Genomic DNA, 17514 nt, shown 5'->3' on the forward strand with positions numbered 1-17514 from the left:
CAAAAAGGAATTCCTCTGCAAACAATGTGCTGGAATTCAGGAAAGTCGAAGGGAGGGATTATTCCTCCTGGATGTGTTTTTGCAGGAACTGTTGCTCTTTCAAACCAGTTTTAGCGGTGTCTGCTGTCAGTGCCCCTGGCGTTTCAAGCTGCCTTTCACAAAGCTCTCAGAGGATGATTCATTTACTCCCTGTTCCCATAGGAACTTGCAGATGAAGTTTCATCCCCCTCAACACGCCCATGAATAAGAGAGGAAGATATATTCTAGATCAGCAGTCCTCAAACTTTTCAGGTGAAGCACCATTTCAGCAGGGCAAAAGGTCTAATAAAATCCATCTACATCAGCACGAGATACAGGACAATCTTCATACTTGCTGAAAGGCTGCCAGCGTATACTGGCTTCTTTCTACAGTCCCATCTAGACTGTTAGCTTGTTGGCAGTAGGGAACGTGTCTACCAACTCTGATATACTGTACTCTCCCACGCGCTTAGTAGAGCACCCGGGAAGCGCTCAATGAATGTGATTGATTCAGTGCCCGATTAGGTGACTGCTGTGGCTAAGAGAAGTGGATGAAGGGTATGTGGATTCAGGAAGTGCAGCTAAGTTTTGCCATGATGGCTCATTCCTCACACTGAGCTGGTGGTCTCAGGGTTGTGGCATGCTGGCATGGTCCTACCAGCATCCACAACTGGGTTATAGTAATTGAGGTAAACACGTTTAATGAAAAAGTAATTTACTTCCTTATCATGTTGCCCTTTTAACTGAAAAATGAATTTGCTTCTGTTATACTGTTAACTATGTAAACATTATTTCTATTTCTATGGGTATTGCATAAATTTCCAATGATAATGAAAGAGGGATTGCAATAAATAATGGGCTCTGGAAATTACAAATATAGGCCCATTGGTGGCCTGGAAATTTATTAGAAACCAAGGTCTTGAATAAGGCCATTGAATCTCCACTCTTGCATACATATTTGTTAATTTCTATCCTTTTCCTTTCCTCTCCCCTGCCCTCTCCCTGACTTCCTAGGACAAACTAACAAATAAAACATGTTGACTAGGGCCTATCCTGCTTGTTGTCTCTAACTTGGCAGGAGGCCATGTACACATTTCCTTTTCCCCTGCCTTAAAAAAGAATTAGCAGTTGTTTTGCTAACATTTTACTTCTTTTTGTGAAGAAAGTCAGTCTGCTCTATGATAGGGCCTGATGCTGAATTTCTATTATTTTTTTCTAATTCTGCCTCAATCTAGCAATTAATGCTTAGAGAGTTGGATGAGGGCTAATTTAACCCCCTACTTCAGTGAAAGGCTGGATGACCCTCCTCAAGTCATTGTTTCCCCAGTGAGAGGGGTTTACTGTAGCTCTTTTAAAAAGAGTGCTACTGAAGAGGTGAAAAGTGTTTCATTTGGTATTTTATGAAGTGCTATCTGTTCCAGAATTCATCATATAAACCTACAGTATTGTTATGTTGGTTCATATTTCTCTGAGGATAAGCAAATATCCTCAGATCAATGAATGAATAAATCAGTGAATTTATTCTTTATTCTTTGGGATGTTCAAATTCTAGCTTCACTCTTGCATTAAGTTCACATGTCAGTTATTGTAGCGCAACACTTGAAGAGCAACTTTGAGGAGGGGTTTTGAGGATAATCATCACTAAATGTTTTGATGACATTTGGCAGACTATTTTCAGAAGCTGAACTACCTATCGGTAATCAGCATGCTGCACATGTATATGTCATAAACTCTTTCCTCTTTTTAACCTCTCTAGAACCCACATTGTTGGGTCCCTCTCTCAGCTATGCATGTGATGTGTAAAGCCATGAAATGTAAGCATGAGATTTTTTTGCAAAGGGTAGGGAGGGGTAGTCAAACTGTGGCTCTCCAGTTGCTGTGCTGCTCGACTGTTTATTATTTTGTCACCCGCAGCAGGTTACTCTACGCCAGTGCTCTGCCCCTTTGTTTCTTGTTTGGTGATGCCGCTCACCCCATCGGTGGTGACCTTTGCCATCTCATTTATCTGCCAATGCTCCTCATCCTTCCTCGTTTCCCTCTACCACCCAAATGCCATTCGCTAGTAGCCCAGAGTAGCTAGTAGCAGTCAATCGTTTGATGGTATTTGAGAGCTTACTGTGTGCAGAGCACGGTACTAAGCGCTTGGGAGAGTACAGCAGAGTTGCTAGGCACGTTCCCTGCCCACAAGGAGATTAGAGTCTACAGGGGGAGACAGATATTAAAATAAATTAAGGATTTATACATAAATGCAGTGGGGCTGAGGGTGCAGTGAATATCAGGTGCTTTAAAAGTTACAGATTCAAGTGCACAGGCGACGCAAAAGGGAGAGGGAGTAAGGGAAAATTTTTTTGATGGTATTTGTTAAGCACCTAATATGTGCCAGGCACTGTTCTAAGCGCCCAGTCTTAATCTTCATTTTACAGCTGAGGAAACTGAGACACAGAGAGGTGAAGTGACATGCCCAAGGTCATGTCAGCAGACAAGTGGCAGAGCTAGGATTAGAACCCAGGTCCTTCTGATTCCCAGGCCCATGGTCACACTGCTTGGGCCCTAGATGGGGGAGGTCTCTTGGAGAAGATGTGAGTTTGAAGGAGGAGAGAGTGGTGGTCTATTGTATATGAAGGTGAAGGGAGTTCCAGGCCAGTGGGACGGCATGGGCACAATGTAGATGGTGGTGGGAAAATAATGATGGTATTTGTTAAGCGCTTATTATGTGCCAAGCACTGTTCTAAGTGCTGGGAGAAATGAGGTCCAGGTACAGTGAGTAGGTTGGCAGCGGAGTGTGTGGGTTGGGATGTAATAAGAAATCAGTTTGGTAACATAGGAGAGGAAGAGCTAATTAAGTGTTTTAAAGTCAATGGTAAGGAATTCTGTTTGACAAAGAGATCCACAGGCAACCACTCGGGGTTCGTGAGGAGAGGGGAGATATAGACTGAATTTTTTGTAGACAAATGATCTGGGCAGCAGCGTGAAGTGGGAACTGGAGTGGAGAGAAACAGGAGGCCAGGAGATCAGCAAGGAGGCTGATGCAGTAAAAGAGCCATTACTGGAGGAGGTCATTGGAAAAAGCCCCATATTTAGACTCAAGTTCTTGTGACAGAACCAACAGTTGTTGCTCTAAATGCTTTCAGGCTGCAAATTGGGAGCCAAGCTGTGCCACCCACTGAGTGCGGAGAGGTGGGGGCCCTGGCTGGGCCAGGCCGGGTTCACCTGGAACCGGATGTGGGCCTGTGAAGGAGCAGCTCACGGATCCTGTGACCTTTAGACCCCTCTGGTTTCTTTGGGAGGCCCTTAGATGTACGTGCTATTAGACACATGTGTGGCCTTGTGGAAAGCGCAGAGACCGGGGGTCAGATAATCTGTGCTCTAGTCCTGGCTCTGCCAACTATTTGCTGTGTCACCTTGGGCAAGTCACATAACTTCTCTGTGCCTCAGTTTCCTCAACTGTAAAATGGGGACTCAAAACCTGTTCTCCCTCCTACTTAAACTGTCAACCCCAAGCGAGACAGTGACTGTGCCCAAACTGATTTACTTGTACCTCCCCCAGCACTTAACACATAATAAATGCTTAACAAGTGCCATTTTTAAAAAAGTGTTTAGTACAGTGGTCTGCGCACAGGCACTCAGTAAATACCATTGGTTGATTGATTGAAATCCCTCATTAGACATTGACTTTGTCTGGTATGGAGGGGAGCAATCAGGTGGTTGGGGTTGACTCTTTTTATCCATAGATTGGGTCAGGTAGAGCCTCCTCTGGCCTGGTGCTCCTTATATAATGATTGAGCCTGGCAGTCAGGGCTGGTGATGCTGTATGACTCAACTCTCCAGGCTAATCTCAGCTCCCCACACTTGTAACTTTTCTGTATTTTTCAACCCTTTAATCATTTTTATGGCTGTTGTCTGAATTCTCTCCAAAAACTCTACATTCCTTTATAAGGAAACTTGGGAACGGTACACTAATAGCTGATCAGTGTTATGAAGGAATTGGATGAGAATTGGATAGGTACTATTTGATTTTTCATGTGTCGTAGTTCAGCACCTCTATAGTCTGATTTTTGTATAGCATTTTGCACATAAGCAGAATGCCCAGATAGGCTTTGTCATGATTATTATTATTGTTATCAAATGCCTTGGAGTCCTTTCCAATTCACAGCAACTCTACTGATATATTGTCTCTGGAAAGTTTGTGATGCTTTATGTTAATTCTGTTGTCCACTTTAAGCCCAAGAACTTTTTCAGGGATACTCACACATAACATTTATTTTCCTCCATATCTTGAATCTGGCTAATTGATTTTCTTTCTTAAGGGTATTACTCTCCCTTGGCTATTTTTAGCCACTAGAACACCCGGTTCCTCCATAACATATTTTCACTGTGAATTTTGGTTAGAATGCTGTTAGGGAATTAGGAAATGTTATTCTGTTTTGAGCTAAAAAGGAATAATACATGATCCTTTGCTTTTATGACTTTACCAACCTAGTGGGGAAGATGGGATAAACCCATATAAAAATATAAATTGGACATAAAGCATAAGTGATGTAAGTGTCTTAAGTAAAAAAAAAGCCACAAGAATTCCAATTGATGTAAACATATTTGCAGAGGTATATCTTAGTGATATTTGATTTCACTTCTCATATCTTTTCTGGTTATTATCACCATTAACATTTACTTTGGGAATGAAAGTAAAGAGTTCATCCTGATCTACAGCAAACAGTTTCTTCTTTTACTCCAGTTCTACGCTGCCCCGTACTTAGCCAGTACTAACTGTTTGACACCTCTTGACTCATAAGTAGTGTGGCTGGTGGTTAGAGCACAGGCTTAGGAGTCAGAAGGACCTTCCTGCCCCATTACTTGTCTGCTGCGTGACCTTAGGCAAGTCACTAAGACTGTGAGCACCATGTGGGCCATGGTCCACGTCCAACCTGATTAGCTTGTATCTATCCCACTGCTTAGAACAGTTCCTGGCACATAGTAAGCATTTACCAAATGCCACTTTTTTTTAAAAGGGGCATTGTGAATTGGCTCAGAGGACTTACTAAAATCCAACCATCAGTACTTCCTGATACATTTAATCAATCAGTCTATGGTATTGAGCGCTTCTACTCAGATGTATGTAGAGAAACAAATAGTGAACTTTTGGAGAAGGAAAAGGTGAGAAAAATTGAGGAAGAGAACGGGAGAATGGCAAATGGAAAAAATAGATAAGCAAGAAACAAAAATAAAAGGGAAATAAAAATTGTAGGGGGAAGTGTTTTAATAAATACCACAGTTAACTAAGAGAATTGAGGCAGAGAAAAGGGAAGCTGAGAAAGGAGAAGGAAAGCCTTTTCCTCTTGACAGCCCTCTGTCCTCAAGTACACCTCTTCTGGTTCTTGCATTTCCCAGTCCAATTAATCCTAAAGAGATTCTTTCCACTCAAGTGGATTTTGCATTCGTGGTCAGTAGGGTCTAACAAGGCTGGACAGAACTTTTGTTGCCATTGAAGAATCACAAAGGGCATATCAGTGTTGGAATTTGCTGACACTTCTAACTCCCCCTTTCCTATGTGTATCTCTGCCGAGAGTAGGAATAAAATACATAACTGCTAGAATGACTTGAGATGACATAACTAGTTTATTGAAGATTATTCAGTGTAGACTTTCTGAGGGAGGTGGCATTTTTGGAGGACTTTGAAGATAGGGAGAACTGGAGGTCTGGTGGATTTGGGGGCTGAGGCTTAAGGTTTCAGGCCAGGAGACTGCACGAGCAAGGGGCTAGAGGCAGGAGAGTCAAGAGTGAGGTGCAGTTAGAAGGTGAATTGGAGGAGCAAAGGTGTGAGCTGGGGAAGAGCAGATAATGAGAGCTTGAAGCTAACTGTGAGAAGCTTTGCTCGGTGTGGAGGGAAACAGTTGGAATTTTTTGAAGAGCGATGAACTGTGTGTCGAGCGACACTTTAAGGTGATCCATGGAGCAGCGTGTAGGTAGATTGGAGAGCGGAGTGGTTTGAGGCAGGGGAGCAGCCGATTCTTTGTTCCCTTTGTTACCAAGGGGATTGTGGATGCAGGGCTTTTCTGACTATGCTCTTGGATTTCCCCACCGCAAGAGAACTGCAGTTGAGTGCATCATAATTTAGGGATAGAGAGTCTGGTTGTGCCTTGGGTTGAGACACAGAAATGTGCCAACCTACTCACTGTACCTCGATCTCATCTATCGTGCCACCGACCTCTCGCCCACTTCCTGCCTCTGGCCTGGACTACCATCCCTCTTCATGTCCAACAGGCAGTAACTCTCTCCATCTTCAAAGCCGTATTGAAGGCCCATCTCCTCCAAGAGGCCTTCCCTCACTGAGCCCTCATTTCCTCTTCTCCCACTTCCTTCTGCATTACCCTTGTACATGACTTGCAGCTTTTATTCACCCCTCCCCCAACTCTACCACACTTATGCACCTATCTGTCATTTATTCATATATATTGTCTGTCTCTCCCTCTAAACTCTAAGCTCATTGTGGGCAGGGAATAATCAGTCGGTAATATTTATTGAGCACCTACTGTATGCAGAGCACTGAACTAAGCTCTTGGAACAGTATAATATAACAAAGGTTGGTAGACACATTCCCTTCCCACAGTGAGCTCACAGTCTAGAGGGGGAGACAGGCATTAATATTTATAAGTGAATTACACATACGTATGTAAGTTCTGTGGAGCTGAGGGAGGATTGAATAAAGGGAGCAAACCAGGGTTGGAGATGTTTTGGGAAGCATTCACATAGAGTCGGTAGTTGAAGCCTTGGGAGAAAATATGTTCTCCGAAGTAGTGGGTGTAGATGGAGAATAGAAGGGGACCCAGAACTGAGCCTGGAGTGACTCCCACAGTTAGGGGGTGAGAGGCACCGAAAGAGACTAAGTGACCTGAGAGATGAGAGGAGAACCAGAAGAGGACAGTGTCAGTTTAAGCCAAGAGTGGATAATGTTTCCAGGAGAAGGAGGTGGTAGACGATTTCAAAGATAGTTGAGAGGTCGAGGAGGATTTGGAAGGAGTAAAAGCCGTTGGATTTTGCAAGAAGCAGATCTTTGGTGAGTTTTGAGAGGTCAGTTTCTGTGGATTGAAGAGGCCGGAACCCAGATTGGAGGGAATCAAGGAGAGAATTGGAGAGGAAGTGGAGACGGTGAGTATAGACAAATTGTTCAAGGAGTTTGGAAAGACGGTGGGTATAGACAAATTGTTCAAAGAGTTTGGAGAGGAATGGTAGGAGGGAGATGTGGCAAAACTGGAGAAAGCCGTGGGTCAAGGGAGGGTTTTTTTAGAAACGTTGGAAAGCAGTGAGGGAAAAAGCCATTAGAGAGTGAGCAGTTGAGGATGGCGGTCAGAGAGGGAAGAAGGGAGGGAGCAAGTGCTTTGATAAGGTGCAGAGGGATGGGGGTTGGAGACGCAGGTGGATGGGGTGGATTTTGAGAGGAGGCAGAAAGTTTCCTCTTGAGATACTACTGGGAAAGATGGGAGAGTTGAAGAGCAGGAGGAGGGAGGGACGAGAGAGGAACAGGGAAGTTTCAGGGAGATCATGCCTGATGGTTTCAGTGGTTTCAAATAAAGTACACGACCAGGTCATTAGAGTCAGGAGATGGGCGAGGTGGGGTGTCACCCGTCGCCGGGGACAGGTTCTTTCGGAATAGGTGCGGTGAGAGAGAGACAGAGGCCGGAGATGGAAAATCTGAGTTTGCATAAAATTTATTCCACGGGGCGAATTGAATGAGTTATTTAGATGCGACAAATCGGCCTTCCCTTTTGGGAGAAATACAGTGTTAAAGCTTCCCTAACGGGAGGAATACACTGGTGTGTTACTCGCACGTGGCCGGACAGCCGAGCCCACGTATGATTTACTCACAACGTGGTGAGGCGGCTGGCTCCCACCATGTGCGCGCCCCACCCAGGAGGAATCCACCTTTGTGTTAAACACACTTATGCGTTAAACACTAATGAGTTACATACACTTATGAGTTGTATACACTTATGCGTTAAACCCAGTTATGCGCTACCCACTTATGGTTACTCGCACTTGGTGAGGCGGCTAGTTCCCACCCTGTTCACGTCCCACTGGGGAGGCACCCACTTAGGTTAGGCATCAAATCCACTTATGTGCTACTCGCACTTGGTGAGGTGGCTAGCTCCCACCCTATTCACGTCCCACTGGGGAGGCACCCACTTAGGCATCAAATCCACTTATGTGCTACTCGCACTTGGTGAGGCGGCTAGCTCCCACCCTATTCACGTCCCACTGGGGAGGCACCCATTTAGGCATCAAATCCACTTATGTGCTACTCGCACTTGGTGAGGCGGCTAGCTCCCACCATATTCACATCCCACTGGGGAGGCACCCACTTGGACATCACATCCATTTAAACGTTACATACCCATGGTGAAGCTTCTGGCTTCCAACCCCATGAGCGCTCAGCAGGACGGGACACTCACCCATCCCACGGCCCCTCATTTAGCGCAGGCAGAGCGGCCTTCTCACGCTCTGGACAGAGGTGACCTGCAGCCGGCTGCTGCCAGTCCCGTTCTTCTGCGCAGAAGGTTAGAGGCGGCAGGTATTTATCACCTGTGCCCCTAGGCCATTCCAGCTTCTGGGCCTCAGTTTATCCACTCCCTGCCCTCTCCCCTCCATTCCTAATTTGATTGCCACAGGGGCGAGGGACACCTTCTGTATTCCCAGCTTGGACTGTCAATCTGGCAGTTTCGCTTGTGGGGGTGGTATTCCACCCTCACTTCCAAGTTCCGCCTGCTGGCTCGAGAGGTCACGAGATAGCATTTGACCTTGAGATGGTACCCCAGGGTCACCTTGGGCCATGGAGGACAGGGGGTTTGAGAAGATTTAAATGTCTGAAACAACTGGTGAGTGCAGTGGGAAAGGGAGTCAGTAAAGATGGAGAAATAACGCTAAAGCAGGCAAGGATGAAACTAGTAGAGATCAGCCTGATAGGATTTCTGCCAGCATGTTCTGCAGCTCATGCAGAGTGATCTTAGAGACAACCGTAAGCTCGTCCTGTAGACTATAAGCTCGTTGTGGCAGGCAACGTGTCTGCTAATTCTGCGATATATACTCTCCCAAGTGCTAAATACGATACTTTGCGCATAGTAGGCGTTCAATAAACACGATTGACTGAAGGAAGCCGATTGTGGAGGTGATCCAGGGCGGTGGGTTAGTGTTACGAGATGGGCATAGCGAGTGAGTGAATTGAGTTCAGTAGAGAGGGTGGTGTCGAGGGTGTCTATTTGGTCATCAAGGGAAGGCACTTTGGGTCTGGAGACTAATTGAGGCATGTTGACATCAAAAAAATTGAATAGGGTCAAAAGATCAAAAGAGGACTCTCTGGGAGAACTGGACAGATTGGCAGGGAGGTGTGTGGGAGAGGAGCCCGGTGGGGAGGTTGTGATCGGATAAAGGGACTTCAGAGTTGGTGAGAGCAGAGATTGTTCAGTGACTAGAGATGAGGAGATCGAGAGTGTGTCCAAGTTGATGTGGGCAAGGTGGAGTGGAGCAGGACGTCAGTGGAGTTGAGGAGTGGTTAGAAGTGGGCACAGAAGGGTCGTCATGAGCATTCAAATAGATATTGAAGTCCCCAAGGATCAATGTAGGGATGGAGAAAGAGAGAAGGAATGTGAGAAGGGGTTCTAAATGGTTCCAAAAGCTGGAGGTGGGGCCTTGGAGGAGGTTGGGGACTGTGATGAGTGCCTGGAGGGAGTGGTAGAGGCGGATCATATGGGCTTCAAAGGAAGGGAAAGAGAGTGATGGGGGTGGTGAGAGTGGTGCAAAATGAGAAGGAAGTGGATTCCTTCCCCTTTTTCAGTGAGTCTGGGGGAGTGGGAGAAGATAAGGCCCCCTCTAGAGAGAGCAGCAGGGGAGGTGTGTGGCTCAGTGGAAAGAGCCCAAAGAGCACGGGCTTGGGAGTCAGAGGTCATGGATTCTAATTCCGGCTCCACCACTTGTCAGCTGTGTGACTTTGGGCAAGTCACTTAACTTCTCTGGGCCTCAGTTACCTCATCTGTAAAATGGAGATTGACTGTGAGCCCCATGTGGGACAACCTGATTACCTTGTATCCCCCCAGCGCTTAGAACAGTGCTTGGCACATAGTAAGCGCTTAACAAATGCCATCATCATTATCAGAGAAGCAGCGTGGCTCAGTGGAAAGAGCCCAGGCATGGGAGTCCGAGGTCATGGGTTCGAATCCCGGCTCTGCCCCATGTCAGCTGTGTGACTGTGGGCAAGTGACTTCACTTCTCTGGGCCTCAGTTCCCTCATCTATAAAATGATGAAGGGGATGAAGACTGTGAGCCTCATGTGGGACAACCTCATTCCCCTGTATCTACCCCAGCGCTTAGAACAGTGCTCTGCACATAGTGAGCACTTAACAAATACCAACATTATTCTTATTATCTCTGGAGAGCCAGGTTTCATTAATGGCAAGGAAGGGCAGTGACTGGATCAAGAACAGGTCAAGGATGAAAGGAAGCTGTCTTGTACTGGAATGAGGATTTCACAGGCTGCACTTGGCTGAGGCCTTATGACGGGGGTTATAGGAGGAGATGGTGTGAGGGGTGGGAAGGAATTGGAGTGGAGTGAGCTTGAGGGGGCCGGTGCAGGGGAAGGGGAATGAGGAGCTGCATTGGGAAAGGATAACAGGGATGGGATGGGAGAGGTGAGGGAGGCCTGCACAAGGGATGCAGTGTAGCCTAGTGGATAGAGCATGGGTCTGAGACTCAGAAGGGCTTAGGTTCTAATCCTGCCTCTGTCACTTGTCTGCTATGTGACCTTGGACAAGTCACTTCACTTCTCTGTGCCTCAGTAATCTGTAAAATGAGGATTTAGACTGTGAACCCCACATGGGACATGGATGTGTCTGACCTGATTAGCTTGTATAACAATAATGATGGTATTTGTTAAGTGCTTACTATGTGCCGAGCACTGTTCTAAGCACTGGGGTAGATATAGGATAATCAGGTTGTCCCACGAAGGGGCTCACACTTTTAATCCCCATTTTACAGATGAGGTAACTGAGGCAAAGAGAAGTCAAGTGACTTACCCATAGTCACACAGCAGACAAGTGGCAGAGGCGGGATCAATTGTATCTATCCTAGCAGTTAGAAGAGTGCCTGGTACATAGTAAACACTTACCAAATACCTTTTTTTTTTTAAGCGGGGGTCGGGAGGGGTTGGATGGACGGGGAGGAAGGGAGGAGTGCTGCGGAGGGAGGACAGGAAAGAGTGGATTGGAGGAAGGAGATTGAAGGCATGTAGTGGAATCAGAGAAGTTTAAGGGTGATAGGCGAGGTTGTCAAGCAGCAATAACAGCTTCATCTGGTGGATCCATGATTAAATTCCTGAATTAAATGTGCATCCTTGAGAGTGAAGAATTGAACTAGTGGTAAATAAAGGACTGGGTTGATGTGAAGGTAGGCAGCTGTTGATATGTAAAAATTCGGATGATTGTCACCAGGGTGTCAAACAGCCACGCCTAGTCTGGGTTCTCCACTGCCAGATTGCAGGGAGAGGAAAGATGAAGAAATGGCCACTTCTCAGCTGCTGCCCTTTGGGAGCACAGTCGAGCCACTGTAAAGATAGTTCCCCAGTTCATTTGAAGTGGAACCAATGCTTGCACAAGGTCCCTTGCCAGACTGGTCTATTTCCCAATGCCCATAAAGGCTGTGTTATTGCTAAAGGAGGAGGCCTAATTTATGTTAGGTTTTCTGGTACCAGTTGACATCTGGTACATATAGTCCTAGTAACTATTTGTCTCCAAAATACTTGCATCGGAGAAACTCCCCTTCACAACCCCCTGCCCTAAACTGCTAACATGAGTCTGTAGATTTGTGCAAATCAGTTGCAAAATGACTCTGGTTCATCAATTGTGGCCCACTCCAGGATGGGCCAAGCAGATTGTCATCTAGACTTGTCTCAAACTGGCTTTGGGTACCGTTGAGTTTTAAAGTACCATGATTATAAAGAGTGTTTCTGATGTCTCTGATAGTTGGTGTGGATGACTACAGCTCAGAGTCTGATGTGATTATTATACCTTCAGCCCTGGACTTTGTCTCGCAAGATGAAATGTTGACGCCTCTGGGGAAACTGGACAAGTACGCTGCAAGTGAGAACATATATAACAGGTATGTGCTTCCATTTAAAATTCCATATAGGAGACCAGTATGCTGTGTTTTGAAATGCATCGATACTTCAGTGTGAAAATATGCCTTTTTAAGAGGGCATATTACTGAAGTAATGCAACTCTCATCCACACACTTTTGTTCCTTATAAGCAGTCACCTCAACTCACCTCGTGAATAAGTTAAAAAGGATAGCTACTTTAAGATGTATTTAAGCAATATAAACTGTGTGTATGACATTAATCCCTTTAATGCTGTTTGGATTTGGGCTGAAAACTACAGGTTGATTTGAGAACTTTTACTTTATAAATGAATTTCCAAAGATTTGAAAGAGATTAGTGTGCTCAGACAAATCAAATTACAGGAAGTCCTTGGATTGACAACATAACTGCTGAAAACTGAGTTTTAAGTAAGAACCAATTTTTTTTATAGGAATCATGTTGTAAATGGGGAGTTAGACTGTAAGCTCCCTGTGGACAGGGAAAGTGTCTACCAGCTCTGTTGGAGGGTACTCTCCCAAGCCCTTATTACAGTGCTCTGCACACAGTGCTCAGTAAATGCCTTCGATTGAATTGGTTACCGAACCAAGGTCAGATACACTATTTTTTTTTAACTAAAATTATCCAAAATTGTGCACCTGTTCAACCATAAATGACTGTAAACCTGTATCTAGACTGTATGTAGGCAGGGAATATGTCTGTTTATTGTTGCATCGTACTCTCCCAATCGCTTAGTACAATGCTCTGCACACAGTAAGCACTCAATAAATACGATTGACTGATTAATAGTGCCACATCAGTGTACATTCTATCAAACCAGAGAAGTTCCATGATAGCTTTTACTTTATTAGAAGTAAAGCAGTTATCTCTATCCTTCTTGGTGACTCTGCCCTTCTTCTTGTGCCCAACCTCTCCCAATCCATCCCCCCCACCCACTTTTAATTTTCTCCTCAGTCTTCCCCAATCCATTATGAATTTCATAAAATTATTTTCCCCATTATTCATGGCCCCATGGCCCTAGAGAGAGTACTATAAAGGAGGCTAGTATTAAGTCAGAGCTAATACATTTTCAGCTCAAACAGTGAACATTTAGAAATATCATGTGCCGTTTGTCTTAAGGGCAATTGAGGACTTCCTGTATAGGGGAGAGTAAGAAACCAGACCTGACTAATTATTTGATAATGTACATCACTTTTCCTTGTAACAAGTGTTGGATTCTTATGGAACTTTGTATTACCTAAATCGCTCGGTCGTACTCATCCATTTCAGCCTTTGTGTGCAGTTTCTTGTGGTTTGCTGGGCTCAAACCAGGTGCACTTTGTCCCAAGAACTTCCTTAGTCTCTAAATGTGTTGTAGCCAAATTGCATATTGAAAATACATTGTATCCTTGGTGCTTTGCTCATTTAGTTTCCTCCATATAAAACGTTTCAGATTTATAATCTCTCTCTTCCTGTTAAATGAATAGAACTGGACAAATGTTGACTTTGATCATTGTCAGTTGTCTCTGCCTCTCTGTATTGCCTTTGGATTATCTATTTGCTATTGTCCAATATCTCCATTTGTCTCACATTATTGTAGTTAAATCACATGTCCATCGTGTTTTGTTTTCTTTACTCAGTGTCAAAACTGAAACATTTTGCAGACATGGTAACCTAAGGAAAAAGTCATCCTCTTAGAAAATAACTATTTTCTTCTACGAAAGTAACTATTTTCTAAGAAGAGTTGAACTCTGGTAATATGAATTGTTGTAAAATAATGCACAGCTGAGAAATTATAATTATGAATTGATCATTACTTTGTAGCCAGCACTCCAGGTCTTTACTTTATAAATATTCTTGACTTTAGCCAAGAGAAGATGGGTGTTTGATTTTGATCCTCCCATTACCAGTGATGTAAAGGTGGTGGCCCTTCTATGGTCACCCCCATAGTTGCCTGTGGGCCCTGAGGGTTGGGGACCCCTGATGTCCTACCTGACACCCTTCTCCTCCGCCATGCTGCTGCTTCTGTCATTGCAGGTGTATATGTGGGTGTGGCCCTGTGAACTGTGGATGGTTGAATTACCCCTCCCCACACCTCTCTTAACCCAGGCAGTTCTGCTAGGTGATCGTTGGTTTGTTGTTGCTGTTTTAAATTAACTATAAAGAGTAAATTTGTCCTCTTCAAAAGTGTAAAAAGTACTTCCTCGAGTTGATAAACTTGCGGAATCCAAAAATGAACGATTTTAGTTTCTAGAATCTCCTGTAATCCTTTTTTTCCTGTCTAGGCAAATGGTGGCCCGAAGTTTACTGGACACTTTGAAGGAAGTCAGCGATGATGAGAGAGACTGTATTGCAGTGTTGGAAAGAGTCAGCAGATTAGCTGATGATTCAGGTATTTGACATGGAGGGTCATTATAGGTTTATATGAGAAAAGCAGGGATTACTGGTTCTTAGGATTTCTCTCAAATAAGGTTTCCAAAAATTAGGTTGACCTTTATGAGTAGACTCTGAGGTTCCTTTGTGATAATAAGGAATCATCTTACTTATTCTCTTTAAAACTCGGGTAAAAGGTACATATCAATTCCCAACAGCTATAAAATCTATATCAGTTTATTGACTGACAATTTGAAAAAGAATGAAAAGACAGTTAGGAGTCATGAATGTTTCTTAATAGCAAAAGCCTCTTTTTTAAAGGTAATAAAAAAGCTTGGGAATTAACATTTTTGAGCCCAGTAAGGCACAGTAGGACTGAAAAAGCTCATGGAAATGCTGTTTTTTTGCTATGAGACTGCCTCCTCAAGCCTTTAGACTTATTGTCCTGGAAGGTCACACAATTGACAGCTATTGCGCAGAGGTAGCGACGTGCCCCACTGCTGGCTTGCTTGGACTCCTGGGCCACGTTATAGGAAAGAGGGAGAAAGCTAATCAGGGCAGAGGAACGTGGAAAGACTTGAAATGCTGTGTGTCAGGAAGGCAAGTGGCTGACGACTTGATTTCTCTGGTGGATTCAGAGGCAGGGCTAGTGCTGAGTGCTATCCTGAATGTTGTCAGAAATTGTGGCCAAAATTTCAAAGAATTGTTTTCTCTCAAAGCATGCTTGTCTAGTTTAAACGTGTTCTTTGAATAATTCCATTTCTCTATTCTAGTTGGATTGTCAATCAATTTTGCAAGTGCCATGTGAAAGGAAATCCAACTGACTTATAGCATTGGGTATCTTTTATATTTTGAATGTTTATTTGAGCAGAAGTGTAAAATGTAAAATTAAAAAAAAATAAATTAAGCACTTACTATGTGCAGAGTACCCCTAATAAGCGCTGGGAAAGAACACACCGATGGGAATTAGACACAGTCCCTGATTCCCAAGAGGTGCACAATCTATGAAGTGCTCATCATATCCCAACTTGACTACTGTATCATTTCCTCATTTAGACTGTGAGCCCCATATGGGTCAGGGGCTGTGTCCAACCCGATTATCGTGTATCGGCCAGACTGCATCTCTCTTCATCTTCAAATCTCTGCCTAAATCCCAACTATTTCTGGCAGGCTTTCCCGATTAATTTTTTTCTGTTCCCCAGGCATGTCCTCCCTATGTCTCAGCACTTCTGCTCCTCTTTAGCATTTTTGCTCTCACTACTTCCTGCTGCACTTCGGAAAATTCCATTTTGCATGCTCTCAGTTTTGAGTACTTCTTTCTTCTATTAGTAAATTACTTTATGCCTTCTCCCCTGCTTGATTATAAGCACTTAGTGGGGAGCGGTCACGTCTTCTGTTGTGTTCTTTTAAATACTTATTATAGTGCTCTGCATGGAGCAGGCACTCAATAAATACTATCGATTGATTGGTTAATTTTCTGTACGTTTATAAGTTGATAGGTGTTTCCCAGTTTCTCAGTGCAGTTTTTTCTGCCTTCATAGGTTTTGAGGGAAAAAATGCAAATTGGGGTGAATCGTTTGTTAATGAATTTTGATTTTTGACCATACTTTGATAAAACTATCCAAACAGAAAGTAAACATACTTGTACAGTGACTAAAATGACCAATTAAGATTAGCTATGATTTCTTTTATAGGAATTGAACCAAAGTGGAAGATTTTAAATGCTGTTTGAGTCAATATGGCAACATTGTTCATTTGAGCTGCCTTCTGTTCTGAAGATAGAACCAGAAGGATTCTCCAAACCCTAGAACAGACATTAGTCGTGTTTGGGTTTTGTTTTTTTTCCAGATCTATTTTGGGAGAAAGGGCAGAACTGCAGGCAGGGCATGAAGCAGGTTTAGAGAAGCAGAGCTCGATTCCAGCTTAGTTGGCATTTCTGCCCCCTTCCACTTTGCTCTCTTGCCTCTAGGAATCATTGCTCCGAGGCTCGTGCCCCTGCTAATGGAGCAGAAGCATGGGTGGGTGTGGAGAGTGGCAGGGGTCTAGGATGCAGCAGTCTGGGTAGCATTGGGAGCCTTAATTGCTACAGAACCAACACCCAGTCTTACTTTCCATGCCAAGGGCAGCTACGTCTAGCGGAATGGCTGGCTATCCTCATCCAAGGCCAACACTGCCCATCTTACACTGAGTAGTTTTGTTTCTGATTTTAAAATTCCCAAAAAACAGTGTTGTTTTCTTTAGTAGTGGTTGGTGGGGATTTTCTGTATTAATATTATGGTTATTTTAATAGAGCCAACTGTGAGAGCAGAACTGATGGAACAGGTGCCTCATATTGCATTGTTTTGTCAAGAAAACCGGCCTTCAATCCCTTATGCTTTTTCCAAATACTTATTGCCTATCGTGGTTAGGTACCTTGCAGACCAGAATAATCAGGTAAGATTCCTTTGTAAATGTCCATGTGCTGTGGGTTGTCAGAAGGTCTTGATTGTATTACACTTCGTTAGAAAGTAACAACCATGACTCTGAATGTCAAATTGAATATTTTGTTGGCCCCCAGAATTCTAGAAATATGCCCCATTGCTTGAAATTATGCTTGTGGTTCCTTCTTTAATTTCTTCTATCTCCCAAATTATGATTACTCCACTTGAGCTCGCTATTCAACAGTGAGTAGATATCTTGCTGTCATTATAATGCTTCTTACCTCTCCTTGGTGTCAGTTAATAAAAGAAGCCACGGTTATAAGGGACCCACAACATTTCTGTACCAGGGCTGTAAGCACTGCCGCTAGATCTGAGAGAGGTCTCTTCACTTGTAAAGAGACATTAATGTTTAGGAGACAGTGTCGGTACCTCGTAATGTCATTTTAGATTCACTGTAATTCCTGAAGTGGTGGGGTGACACTATGGTTCTAGTAGTGATAGGAAATACTTCAGAGCCCCAAGGGAGTTGTAGAGTCCTGGAGCTCTTGTAATGTCTGCCTAGTAAAATACAGATAGCCTCGTAGTGGGCAT

At 44.1% G+C, this 17514-nt stretch overlaps 1 protein-coding gene across 11 annotated transcripts in view; it reads left to right on the forward strand.

The window, feature by feature from the left end:
• Positions 1-17514, forward strand: part of PPP4R1 (protein phosphatase 4 regulatory subunit 1) — a 128990-nt gene that overhangs the window by 66232 nt on the left and 45244 nt on the right. For 8 of the 11 annotated variants that reach the window (XM_039912134.1, XM_029065818.2, XM_029065821.2 and 5 more), the window contains 3 exons: positions 12021-12156; positions 14416-14522; positions 16794-16936. In XM_039912134.1, the coding sequence (XP_039768068.1) occupies positions 12021-12156; positions 14416-14522; positions 16794-16936 (386 nt within the window). The remainder of the gene's footprint in view (positions 1-12020; positions 12157-14415; positions 14523-16793; positions 16937-17514) is intronic. The other 3 variants (XM_029065825.2, XM_029065828.2, XM_029065827.2) reach the window with 1 other exon arrangement.

Source organism: Ornithorhynchus anatinus, chromosome 5, assembly GCF_004115215.2.
Source record: "Ornithorhynchus anatinus isolate Pmale09 chromosome 5, mOrnAna1.pri.v4, whole genome shotgun sequence".
NCBI lineage: Eukaryota > Metazoa > Chordata > Mammalia > Monotremata > Ornithorhynchidae > Ornithorhynchus > Ornithorhynchus anatinus.